General features: G+C 33.4%; 1 protein-coding gene across 2 annotated transcripts in view; it reads right to left on the reverse strand.

Moving 5' to 3' along the window:
• ANKRD32 (ankyrin repeat domain 32) overlaps window positions 1–13509 on the reverse strand; it is a 72094-nt gene that overhangs the window by 2182 nt on the left and 56403 nt on the right. For both annotated transcript variants that reach the window (XM_008575758.1, XM_008575759.1), the window contains 6 exons: window positions 13240–13387; window positions 6284–6429; window positions 5169–5332; window positions 4221–4354; window positions 2186–2278; window positions 1596–1778 (listed from right to left, as the gene is read on the reverse strand). In XM_008575758.1, coding sequence (XP_008573980.1) covers window positions 1596–1778; window positions 2186–2278; window positions 4221–4354; window positions 5169–5332; window positions 6284–6429; window positions 13240–13387 — 868 coding nt within the window. The remainder of the gene's footprint in view (window positions 1–1595; window positions 1779–2185; window positions 2279–4220; window positions 4355–5168; window positions 5333–6283; window positions 6430–13239; window positions 13388–13509) is intronic.

Here is a 13509-nt window from a genome sequence, read left to right on the forward strand (position 1 = left end):
ATTAGCTTCCTTCTGCACTATCTCAACAAAAAAAAAAAAAAAAAAAAAAAAAAAACTGCTCCAAGTTGTTCCTGCTTTAAAAAAATAAGACAAAATTATAGACACAGGATACCAAAAGTAAAAAAAGGTTTTAGAGATATAAATAAATTCTTAAAATTATTGCTCTCAAGAGTGAGTGACCCACAATAAGTAGATAATGCAGTTACTACAATGATAACATCAAACCATTTGACAGGTCCAAACCCAGAATACGACTAAAGCAAAAATAAGTCTGTATGATTGCCAACGGGCCTTGATAAATACAAGTACAAATAGATTTCCTCTGCTAGGACAAGGAATTCATCCATTTACTATTCTCCATTAAAGGCCCTTGAAAATTCACATTGGGTAGTATAATGCCATACTTTACTGAAGAGCTGAACTTAATACCTTAATGGATCTTACATGACTTAGACCATTTGAAACAAGATCAAATATTGACTTGAATATCAGATACATGGTTAAGTAGAAAAGTAATACACTTAGAAGACAAAACATTATGGTTTAGTAAAATGTAATACTAAAAAAGAAGGTAGAAAAACTGAAAAATATATTGATTATGAGATGGTGTCAGTGAAACAAACACACTAAGGCCTTTAGGGGGCAGGAGAACACTAAATATAACCAAATGTCTTAGGCTACCATGCTTTATACACCCTTTCTTAGATGTATATATAGTAAAAAGGCATCTACAGAAAATCATCTTTTTGTTTTTATGCAGAATCAATTACAGGATAAAATCATGTTAAATTCCAAGTTAAAATTAATACAAATAAAAGCAAATAATAAATTTACACAAATCTTTGTATTATAAGCTGGTCAGTTTTTTTTTTTTTAAACATATCAGTTTTAAACATTTTGATGTAAAAGTTATATTGTTTAGTTCAGATATAAAAAGAAAGGCACTGAAAAGGAGGGGGCTGGCTGAAAGCAAAGACAAAAAATCAGCAGATAAAGCAGATGAATATTAAGCTCAATTTACCTCCTTCACAAAACCCCTGCACAACAGTTTTCACCATCTGAAAATCCTTCTAACTTAATTGACTGCAAAATGTGAATCAAGAAAAATATTCTAGTACATCTTTTTTTATAGTCTGTAAAGAATTTGACTCATAAAAATAAGATTAATCGAGTTTGCAGTTATATACAGGAAATGAAAGAAGAGTGAAAAAAACCCAAGTAATCACAACTGAACATTTACACCCACTTATTAATAAGCTTTCAGAAATGACTGGTTTCACAAAGACATTACAAACTTGAGGCAAAAGGCTTAATATTTAAAACTAACACACCCAATTCAAAAATATAGCCTTATACGTGAACCTAAATAAGCTAAATAAAATATAAATAAATAAGTATATATTATGAAAAAGCTTTTATCCCTACTAATAAAAAGTGCTTATATTCTAGGAGACTTTTTATCCTTACTTTTTCATTAATATGAAATAAAGGCATCTTTCCTTACAGATTTTAAATATAAAATGCTATCTACCTCTGAAAGATTCATCAAAAAACTGGATAATTTATCAAAACCCATTTAGCATAAATGCACTCACCCCCATGCTGTAGTAGCAGCTTGCCAATTTCTACATGTCCGTTTGACAGTGCATCATGCAAAGGAGTCACCCCATCCACTTGAGTGAGCAGATCTACCTCTGGACAACGTTGCAAAATTTCCTGGACACACACTGTGTTGCCATAGTTACAGGCTTCATGCAAAGGCGTCCAGCCAGCATTGTCTAAATTAGAAATCAAGGCAAGTTTTAAAAACAGGAGAAGTAAGACTTCTGGTAGTAAAGTACTGATGTTCTAGTTCTCTCATCAGTGTGACTTTCTGCGTACTTCATATACAAAAAGAACACTTTGATAAAAATGCCTAGAGCATAATCATATTTCTACTTTTAAGAAAAATAAAATAAAAATAATTAAAAAATATTAATGTTGGGATATAATCAAAACATGGACACCAAAAAATGTTTCAGTACCATTAGCTATAAATCAGGATATGATAAATTTCTTAGTTTTGCTATATTTTAAAGATATCTTAGGTAAATTTAGTTAAATAATTTTCCTCAATGTGACACAAAACTATTTAATATCACAAATATTAAGACATTAAATTATACCACAAACATTTGGAACTTACCTTTCACATTGATGTCTATTCCTGGCAGAGAGAGAAGAAGAATCAATTTCTCCACTTGGTTATTTATGCAAGCTCTATGCAGGGCTGTTTCTCCTGCCATAAAAAATTAATAGATTATTCCAGAGAAGACAAGATATCAACTAAAGAAAATAATCAAAGGGCATGAACTAGGAGATCTGGCTGAAAGCCAGAAAATTATTTATTGAGTTTTCCTTTTGACTGTTTAAACATCTCCTCCATTAAAAAAAAGGGGGAGGGGGGAACACCACCAATCCACAGAGCTTCTGTTCTATCAGCAATTCAGCAATGAGGTTCTACAGCAAAAGATTTAACACAGGCATGGTTTCCCCCTAGTTCAAGGTTTAAGGCTTCAATCCTGCTATAAAACCCCCAAATGATCAGAGAACATCAAAAATACTGGGTTTTGCAGCAATAAAAGTTTAGAGTGCAATTGCCCTCTCTTAAATTTATTCATGAACCTACGTTAAATGTATGGTTCTTTTTTATACAGCATTTATAGCTTAATTCAAATGAATGTTTCTGGCTAAGCACGAGTGCCTCTACACACTCAAGTATAATTCAGAACTTCAAATCCATTAACAGATGGTTTGCTGCTTCTCAATAGGCTGTCTGGCTTGGCTACAGCGGCTCAGAGAGGGAGAAATGGAGAAATCTTAATATAAACACACCATACACACACGAGAGAGAGAGAGAGAGAGAGAGAGAGAGAGAGAGAGAGAGAAATCCTTAGTACCACTTAAAGCTGAACAACAGACATAAATACTATAGCAAGGTTTTGTTCTAAGAGAAATGCAATTAGTTCCTGCTGGCTAAAATTATCTATATCCATCTCTGTTATAACCAAGATTAATAAGATATAGGTGATAATTTGATGTAAGGAGAATTAAAAAAAACTTATTATAAGTGATTGCTTAGGAAACAAAATGAAATACTGAATCAAATTTGTTCTTGGTATAAAATACTAAGTAGCACATTTTTAGTGTTCAGTTTTATGGATTATCTCTGTAACTTCTACCAAAACATTTCTTTTACATGCATAAATAAGCTTTTAAAGTTTTTTCCTACTCTTTCTCCATTTTCTTCCTCCCTCCCAGTTCCTTCTGCTGTTCAGCCTAAAGTCATTCATATTCATTTTCCTTACTGAAACAATAAAACAAAAAGAATTCTGATTCATGAAGTTAATATCTGAGTTTTCATCTATTACATTTTTCATATTTTGAGCCAAGTGGGCAGTTGCTTTGAGTTTGTGATATGCAATTATGAATTTAGGTTGAAAAATTATAAGAGCTCCACTGTCACTACTTCCATGGGTGTGATAATATTTGTATTAAAAACATGGTATAGCTCATAAACAAGAGACTCAGCAATTTACTTTGGCCAGGTATAGACTCTTAGAAGATAACTTATATTTGTGAGTTAAGAGGTGTCTAAGAGGTGTCTAAAAGAGGTGCCAGAGTGAATTATTACAACACTATTCTTGTTATTCCATCCTTTAGGTACTGAGGTTCCAGTATAGTTAGAACCAAAAGCCAAACACATTTCATAGTCTGGGCTCAATGCCTGGAAGAAAAGAGCCCATATGCTTAACACAGCTATGTAACATAGCCTACTCCTCATTCTTTGTTCACAAAATGTCTATGACTTAAAGAGATGAAGACTGAATTATACTTTCAAATCAGAAGACACTGATCTAAGCAGTACAGGTTGAGATGGAATAGAAAAGTAAGGCGGGCAAGTCTGGAATAGCTCAATGAGTGCTACACACTGTGTTTAGTGCTGGAAAGGCAGGAGGAGAAAAGAAAGAGGAATACTCTACTATACTGGGTGTTAAACAGTCACTTTCTTTATATAAATGACTGGTCAAGAAAATAATATGCTATCCAGGAAGATATTTTCTAGACCTAGTGCAATATTTGAGTTCAAGTATTTATCAGGGCAAGTGTGTGAAAATTCTAAGTACTGACTACAATTACAGAAAGTTCTTAGCATAAATTAATTTAGATACTTGGAATACCTTTTAGATTAGTCTTGCGAAAATTCATCTTTGTAACTAACGATGGGCAATTCTCCTTGGAACATGACAATTCTCCTTCTGACTTCTTTTTCAATTTTTTTAAAGATGAGGAACATTTAGCAAGGTTCAGCTCTCTGAAAGGAAAGTAAGAAACAATGAATGCTTGTTTTTCAGCAAGGCATGCCAGCATACATTAGACAGTGAGTATTTTTTTTTAATCTAGCCTCCTTTTAATTTAAACCCTTTTACTTGTTCAATCTTTACTGCTTCATAATTTTAAAATTTATTTCAACTGTACAAAAACAAGTTTTAATGTATTAAGTTTTATTTTATTGACCTTACATCCCCAATTACTCACCAAAAAGTTTATGACTGTAGACTGTCTGGTAAAGAGAAAGAGACCAAGTAAACCATATTTGGCAGAAAGAATAAAGCAGAAAGTTAAGTTCAGAATGCAGGCCTCTGTTCCTTATTCATATTTTCATATTCTGATCCTGTTCTTTTTCCTCTCAGAGAACATTTCAGGCTTTCTGAGTTTTATACAGCATAGTTTTAGAGGAGGTTTCTCACTTTGAAAAAGCTATTATAACAATTTAGAGTATCTCACATGACCAAGCATTCTAAAATCCTATCTGTATTAGAAAAAAGTAGTAATTCAAACCATAGCGCAAAAATTGTGTAAAACAATAATTTGACGGGCAGTTTTACTTCTTTTGGGAACCACTTAATCTTAATAGAAAGAAAGCATGTACCTTGAATTACAGAAAGAAAAAATATTGTTGATGATGTGTATTTATAGGTCTAAAATTGAGTTTTCTTCTAATCAATATAATTCAGGCAGTATCACAGATAACCATAAAGTTCAAGAAATGTGTAGAAAAAGAGCTGCACTGAAAAGCAGCATAGTTGGGATATCTGCATCACTTACGGTAACTCTGCATCACTTACGGTAACTCTGGCAGCACTTCCATTTGTTTCTGTTTAGCACCATTCAGCATTAACAAGGCTCTTTGAGATTCAAAACAAGGCCGCTGTCCTATTTTCTTTGGTATCTGTATCTTTCCAGCCCCACGCACACCAGTTTTACCCAGAGCTGGCAAGTAGGAATATACCTGTTGCAAAATAATATTATATTCCCTTCTCAACTACAAAGAAAGCAGTAAAAAGAAATTACTTGATTCATTTCACCCTTAAATTTGGTTCTATTTTCCTGGTTCCATCGCTATGGTTATCACCCTATCTTGTTTGAACATGATAAAACATTAAGAAAGCTACTAGTTCTATGTCATTAAATCAATACCAAGTGGACAAGAAGAAAAGCACTTTCTTGAAAATAATTATTTTTTCTAATCCCATTTTGATGCTCATTTGGGAAAGTTATTTTGACTAGTCTTATGCCCAAAACTTATAATTCATCTGCATATTTTTTATATGTATGATTTATGTACAATTGGTATTTGTCATTTCCATTTTGATAAGGCCTTTCTTCACAGAAAACAAGGTTGGAATAAACAGAATAAGGAATAAAAATGTTCCTAAGGGCAAGGACTACTGCAAAACAGAAATTTGCCCAATCTGACCAATAAACAAACAAATTTCTCAATTATTGAAGAAGCTGTTAGAGATATTAGATATTAATAATATCTAAAGATAGTCAAGCTAAAACTGGAAAACCTTGGATGGATCAAATGCACCTTTTATATGTGTGTATGTAGGATAGCATCATTTGTAAATTTTGCTTTTTAAATATCACTAAATACAATATAGAAGTTTTTTGGATCTAGTTCTTTCCAAAATAATCATCTTGGATACTATGGCAAGTGATTAGGTAACAAAAATTCTCATATTATTTTTCTATTAACTCTTATTTATTCCCCAAAGTAATTAAAATTTCTATTCACTAATTACTCTATTTTTGAGGTAAAGAAATACCAGCTCTTATATAGATTTGAAAGATTTATGAATGTGCTCTGTCCGGTTATTAAAAATAATTAAGAGTATTTTAAAATTTAATTTATGAAATCACTTGGAAATTAAGAGAACTAGAATGGAGTGGTTCTTACCATTTTCTGAAGAGAGAGTGGCTCAGAGGAAACACTAATGGAGCTCTGTAAACACAACTTTTTAAAGACTGCCTCTGCAACAAACATTTGTAGCCAGGAGGAGGAAAAGGAGCAAATGAAAATCTCTAATTCCTGTGATGAAAAGTCTGTGGAAAACAAGAGAAGTAAAATATAGTTATTGCTACAGCCTATAAATTTTTTTCCTATGGGCTATTTCCTCAGTGAATTTTATTCAGTCAAATGAAGGTTCCTACACTTGTAAGATTCATCCACATTATTTGAAACCACAAAAATAGATAATATTTCTATTCCTTGACTTTCAGGAGAAAATTATTTATGGTATATGTTCTTACATTTAAAAAACAATCATTAGTTTTTAATGTTTCAAATAAAAGTCCTGAAATTACATACATGCAGAATAGCTACATAATATATGAATATATAGATGGACATGGGATTTTACCTATTATTATATGAGGGTCCTCAAAAAGTTCATGGAAAGATTCAAATTATCTTTTTTTTTTTTTGGTCTTTTTTTGTGACCGGTAAGGGGATCGCAACCCTTGGCTTGGTGTCGTCCGCACCACGCTCAGCCAGTGAGCGCACTGGCCATCCCTATATAGGATCCGAACCTGCAGCGGGAGCGCCGCTGTGCACCCAAGTGCCACACTCTCCCGAGTGCGCCACGGGGCTGGCCCTTCAAATTATCTTTTAATTTCATTTTTCTATGAACTTTTTGAAGTACCCTAATCCTTTCCAATTAACATTAAAGATCTCTTCCCACAACAGGGTTGCCCTTTGAAAAACTGGCACTTAGTTTTTAAATGATCATACATGTATTTAATTTGCAATGCTTAGTCTTGAGCTGATAGGAAGAAAGAAATTAGACTGTTTCCCCTGACAACATCCACGAATATTCTCACCGCAGAAGAGGAGGAAAGGCACAAGGGCAAGAAGGAGAAAAACATAAAACAAGAGTATATAAAGATTTCCTTAGAAGTTTGCACCCATTCTGCCATAGAGAGCAAGGAATAATTTTAAATGATGAAACAACCAACAAAAACCACAAAGAGGTTGGAGTAGACATCCAATAAAGGTCCTGCTCAAGTGCCTGCGCAAAAGGCTGGGGCTCTGGAGTCCTTGCATTCCTTGACCCTTGAATCGGTGATTTTCAGTGGGGGTTTGGAGGAGAAATAAGGAGACATTTTGGTCCCAGGGAGCATTTGGCAATTTCTGGTTGTCACAACAGGGTAAGGGGATGCTACTGGCATCTAGTGGGCAAAGGCCAGTTATGCTACTAAACATTTTACAATGTGTAGGACAGCCCCAATAACAAATAATTATCTAGCCCAAAACATAATCAGTACCCAGGCTGAGAAACCCCACCTTGACTAAACAGACCTGAGGCTCTTGCCTTATAGCAGACTGCCATATGGGAGTCTTTAAACCTCTGGACAAATGGCTCCAGTCAGATGTTATCCAGATACACCTAGCCCTATACAGTTGTATGATTGCTGAATTCAGACAATCCCTTCTAAAATGGGCCCAAGAGAGATACAGTTTTTAAGAGTCAGAAATGAGAAAAGTATTATTTATAGCCCTTTCTCTTGCTACTACTAAGGCTTTGTTAGTATTACCTGAAAATGTGCAAGCAGTAAACTGAAGGACAATAATCAAAAGATCATTTGAATATTTAATCTCTAATGATATACACAAAAAAGCCTATGTATAATCCACAGAGTTTACTTCACCCAATTAATCTCTTAACATAAAACTCCAGGCAGATGTAAAAGTAAAGCAGAAATAATTTGTACTGTAGAGTTCAAAAGAGATGATCTCACATTGAAACTTCCAAATGGAGTTATTCATCTAAAAAGGAGCACATTTCGTAGGTTTATAGAAATAAGGAAATACAAACTATAACATATCCACATATCGCCAGGTAACAGAATTAAAGGGAATGATAAATAATAGATGAACAAGAGAACAAGAGAAACATAGCCCCTGTACTATAAGAGCCTAAGGGCAAGGATCCTATATAGGGATGACTGGTGAGCGCGGTGCGGCCGGTCTCAAAAAGGAAAAAAAAAAAAAAAAAAAACAAACCTACAGCATGGAAGTCACTAACTTTCACAGAATAAACATTTAGAATAATTGGCAGATACCAATAACCCATAATAGAGAGACAGGCAAGGACAATCTTTTTTAAAAAGTTAATCAGATCATGCCACTCCCTTGTTAAAATAGCTTCTAACTCCTCAACATGGCTTACAAGTTACTATACAAACTCCTCTACCCCTTCTTTGGCCTTATTCTGACCACTCTTCTCACTGAGCCTTACCATCGGCAAGGTACCATAAGGTCTCAAACAGACACAACTCTTGCCTGTCTCAGGGTTTTTGGTAAATGTCTTTTGGCTGACATGTTCTTCCCCTGACTTTGCCAAACTTCTACTTATCTTTCAGGTTCTATGTTCCACGATCACTCAAAATAAAGTAAATTCACCAATCTCAACATCTTGTTTTTCTTGTTCCAAGCACTTACTTTTAAATGATGTATCTGTATTAACTTAACTAAAGTTAGCCTCTTCTACCAAAAGCCCCCAAAAAGCAAGGACCATGTTTTGTTTCCCACCTCTACTGTATATGAAGTGCTTAGCTCAATGCCTGGTAGAATGCCAATAAAAGTGTGTTGAATAAATGAAAGATATAGGAACATTTTGACTGAGACAAGTAGTAAAATATAAAAGTATAAAAATTTATATTTATGGAAGACGTCTGAAGCTTGGAAAGTGATTAGAATAGAAATAAACGAGCAAAAGTGAATACAGGTTTGAGAAAACATTTATCAGGAAAAGAAAATGGCAAAATTTAAGAAGGGCAAAGGTAGCTTTATTAAAGATATGAAAAATATTATATAGTAAATTTTGATCACACATTTTCCTTCTCATTGAAACAGGAGAAGAAGTAAGTTTAAGTCAGGGATTGGTAAACTACGGCTTACTGCCTGGTTTAGGAAAAAGTTTTACTAGAATACAGACATGCTAATGTTTATGAATTCTCTATGGCTGCTTCTTTACTACAACTGCAGACCTGAGTAGCTAGGATAAAGACTGCAGGGCATAAAAAACCAAAAAGTTTACTATCTGGTACACAACAGAAGAAAGTTTAAAGTTTGGGTTCTCCTCCAAACCCCCACTGAAAATCACCGATTCAAGGGTCAAGGACTGCAAGGACTCCAGAGCCCCAACCTTTTACGCAGGCACTTGAGCAGGACCTTTATTGGATGTCTACAGTCTCCTCAGCCTAACGGAACTCCACCCGAGTAGAGTGGTCAAGTTTTATACTTTATGTTGCAATTAAGTTTATCATTCTGTTCAATTTTTAAAATGTATTTTAACTCAGTACTTGAAATTTTAACTATTTTCTTGCTGTTTATTGTGTTCATTTTGCTAATTTTATTGACTTTTTTCTAGTTTAAAGCCAATAAATCAGGAATTTCAATCAGGTATAAAAAGAAATTCCAGATAGTTTCTCCTTAAAATACCAAAAGGAAACTCTTTTTGTCCAAAGTGTTTAGAAACAAAAGAGAACAGCATCTACATAGAAGTAACAGACATGACAGCTGATGGAAGGAATATTTTTTTTACTTATTTTCTGAAATATCTATTGCCTTAATTCTTGACAAAACAATTTAAAACTAATAAGAATTACACTGAACTAAAATTAATTCTATAGATCTGAATTGGAGTACTGCCATACTATGAATTTGAATTTTATACTTTCGGACTAGGAAAAACTAAAACCAAAACACCCAGTTTACCATAAATGAGAAAGATGGACCAGAATATTCAAATGGAAGTTATATGGCAGCCAAATTATAACATCTTTATTAATAACTTAGGAAAAGCAAGAGAGTAACTAAGTTGAAGAATAATACAAAGAAATGATCCAAAAAAAAAAAAAAGGAGGGAGTATCCATAGGGGGAAAATATGAAAAAACATAGGAGGCAAACAATGATTTTTCAGGTTTCTTCATCAAAATATGGACAAAAAGGACATTTCTCACAAGGTTCACTTGTGAGAAAAGTGAGGCATTCTACAAACTCCCTAATAGGCAAACATTTTAATTTTGCATATTAATTATAGAAAAGCTATTGCTCTCTTAAGGACAAACTATTCAACTGATTTCTGTCTCTTGACAAAGGTTAAACATCAAGCTGTACTAACAGCAAAAATTAGGAAGATATTAATTTATACCATTTTTAGAAACACATGTTAAATTCTTTTAAAATTGCCTATCTATAGCCTAATTTGAAGCCTAAGAAACCAAGTGTATTTGTGTGTGTTTGTGCATGCGTGTGTGTTCTGAGAAGGGTAAGAAAAGGCTTAAACATGCTTTTCAAACAGTGACATAATTTAAAATCTCATGTAAAATTCTAAATATTAGTGATTATAGATTCTTGGGAGCAAAGGACAGCAAGCCCTTGAACAACAAGGGCTTGAACTACATGGGTCCACTCACATATGGATTTTTTCCAATAAATATATTAGAAAATTTTTGGTTACATATGTCATGAATACACCCTGTGGTGCTACCGCAACCAAGGGGAAAGCACAGGCATACTTAAGTAGTTAAGTTTTGGAGGAGTCAAAAGTTGTAAGTGGAGTTTTGACTGCACAGGGAGTCAGCACCTTTAACCCTTGTGTTGTTCAAGGGTCAACTGTAATCAGTCTGTTGGCAGGATTATAACTGCAACATTAAGGTTGTGTTTTTAGCTCAAGTCAATCACAGGCTCAAACTTCCAGGGTTTAACTTGCCATGTGAAAAATAACACGGGAATAACACTGGATAACAGTGCCCTGCCTCAAGAAAGCATTAAAGTTGATGTATAATATGTAGTAGAACCTTGTTAATTCAAGGCTCATTATTTCATGCATTTGACTAAACTATAAGATAACTTATATTTCCTTAGAGTCAATGATTACTTAGTTGAAACAACACATATAACTATATTGATAGCTTGTAAAGCCCCTGCTAATCCTGTCCTGGGTCCCTAAACTCACAAGAGGTTACATTATGGAATGAAAACAATATATTCTGTTAACCAAATATTTAGTTCTCATTCTAGCAAATAATGCCAGAATTCTGTTTGTGAAAAGGATAAAAAAACCACTACACTATCTAGTAGGAATGGTAGCAAAGAAATGATAAGAAAGGGTTCAGAAGGAAGATTGAATCTGAGCTAAGAAATGTTTAAAAAGTCATGCAACAAAGGACACCTGAGTCCACAAAAGGAAAAGTAATCACCCCCTGAGCTTGATGAAAAAGAAAGAGAAGAAAAGGAGATAAAATGCTTTAGATAAATATCTTCTAACTTCAGTAACATAAAAAAAAGACCTCTCTTTGCAGAGGACATCATCAAATAAATCCTGAACCCAGTTATAACCTGGATTCCTATTTTGGAATCTCTCTTTAAAGTGATTGACAGCATATTCAAGAACTTTTTCTTTATATAAAACCAAGATACACTGAAACATATATGGAACAAAACAGAATACTTATCTGGCAATCTAAAATACTGGCAATTAAGTATATAAAAATCATCTTTTATATTTGAGAGCCATAAAAATGTCACTTGGTTTAAAATATGTTTGTTTTAGGAATTTAGGGTTACAGAACTAAAGGAAAAAAAGGAGGAAGGGAAAGAGAGACGGAAGGAAGCATACAGCCTCTTCCTAAACTGGCTATGAACTTTGGGAATGTACATAAGGTCTTATAGAAGCCACCCTCAGTCTGGAGACGAAAAAGAATTGAGTAGAACATAAGGTGAGCACTGTGAAAATGAATTCTGTCATCATATTGCTTAAATAATACTCCCCCCCACCATTTTTGTTTTTTTGCTGGCCAATATAGAAATTGAACCCCAGACCTTGGTATTATCAGCACCATGCTCTAACCAATTGAGCTAACAAGCCAGCCTCCCATTTATTTTTGAGGAAACTTTAAAGTATATATGGGGATAGGAGAAAGAGTGAGAAAATTATGCATGTAAATTACTTCTGTTTGCTTCATCCATGATCATTTCTTGTGAGAGCACCAGACTCAATGGAAAAAAAAAGAGTAGCAGCTTTTCATGTTATAATAAAAAATTACGCAGCAACACGTACATGGGATAATGTTTTAACACAAATTAATACAAGTGGCTTTATAACAAAAGTATTCTGATTCAATGAATTTCATTTTTAAATACTGTTAAGTGTTCATGAAGAAAAAGACCTGTGAATTGTTCATATGGCACAGATATGATCCAAGACTGATAATGCTTTCTACTCAACCTGAATGAGTAGAAGTGTAAAATGTACTGAAAATAGTTCTATAGAACATATGAGATTCTATAAATCATACATTCCACTGAAAAGGTAATAAACTAATTTTAAATTTGGTTAAATTTTAACCAAATGCATAGGATGGTGTAATTATAATTTTTAGTTGTAGGGTTAAGAAAAACATACTAATAATAGTATATATAAATATAATTTATTTCCAGGCAGCATTGTCTATGCTATCATCTAATATTTAATTTTTATAAAATAATCAAAATAGTATTTTTGAATAATAATTAATGTATGTGGGGGAAGTCTCCTGTAATGTTTAGAGGAAAATAAGAACACAAAATTATGCATATGATATAAGCTCAACTACATAAAAATGCTTAGAAACACTAGAAAGACATTAAAAAGTTCACAGTAGTTATATGTGTAGGAGCACTGTAGGTAATTTTTATCTTCTTCTTTACATTGTCTGTGTTGTATATCTATGTGTGTGTTGTACCCATTACTATTTTATAAAAAGATTCATATGAATATATGTTAAAGATTACAGACTGCTTAAAAGAAATTCAAAATGAATTTCCAGAGTGGGTGTAAAGAAAAACATAACATAGACACACTTACCATCACATGAAAGGGAAATATAACTTCCTAAGTCATCAGACATGTGTCGCAACACATTTCTACCCATCTTAAGACCAAGGAAGATCCAATAATCTATTGCTGCTCCAAGAATTCCAGTCAATAAGTAGGCTAGTTCATGTTTGAAGACCTAATAGTAAGATGGGAAAAATATTACTAAATATAGTAAAATACAGAATTTCTATTAGTGTTTATTTTGAATACTTGTTGAGAGACAAAACTTAGCTATTTAAAATACATGGCATACTAATG

This window comes from Galeopterus variegatus, unplaced genomic scaffold (assembly GCF_000696425.1).
Source record: "Galeopterus variegatus unplaced genomic scaffold, G_variegatus-3.0.2 Scaffold1235, whole genome shotgun sequence".
Lineage (NCBI taxonomy): Eukaryota > Metazoa > Chordata > Mammalia > Dermoptera > Cynocephalidae > Galeopterus > Galeopterus variegatus.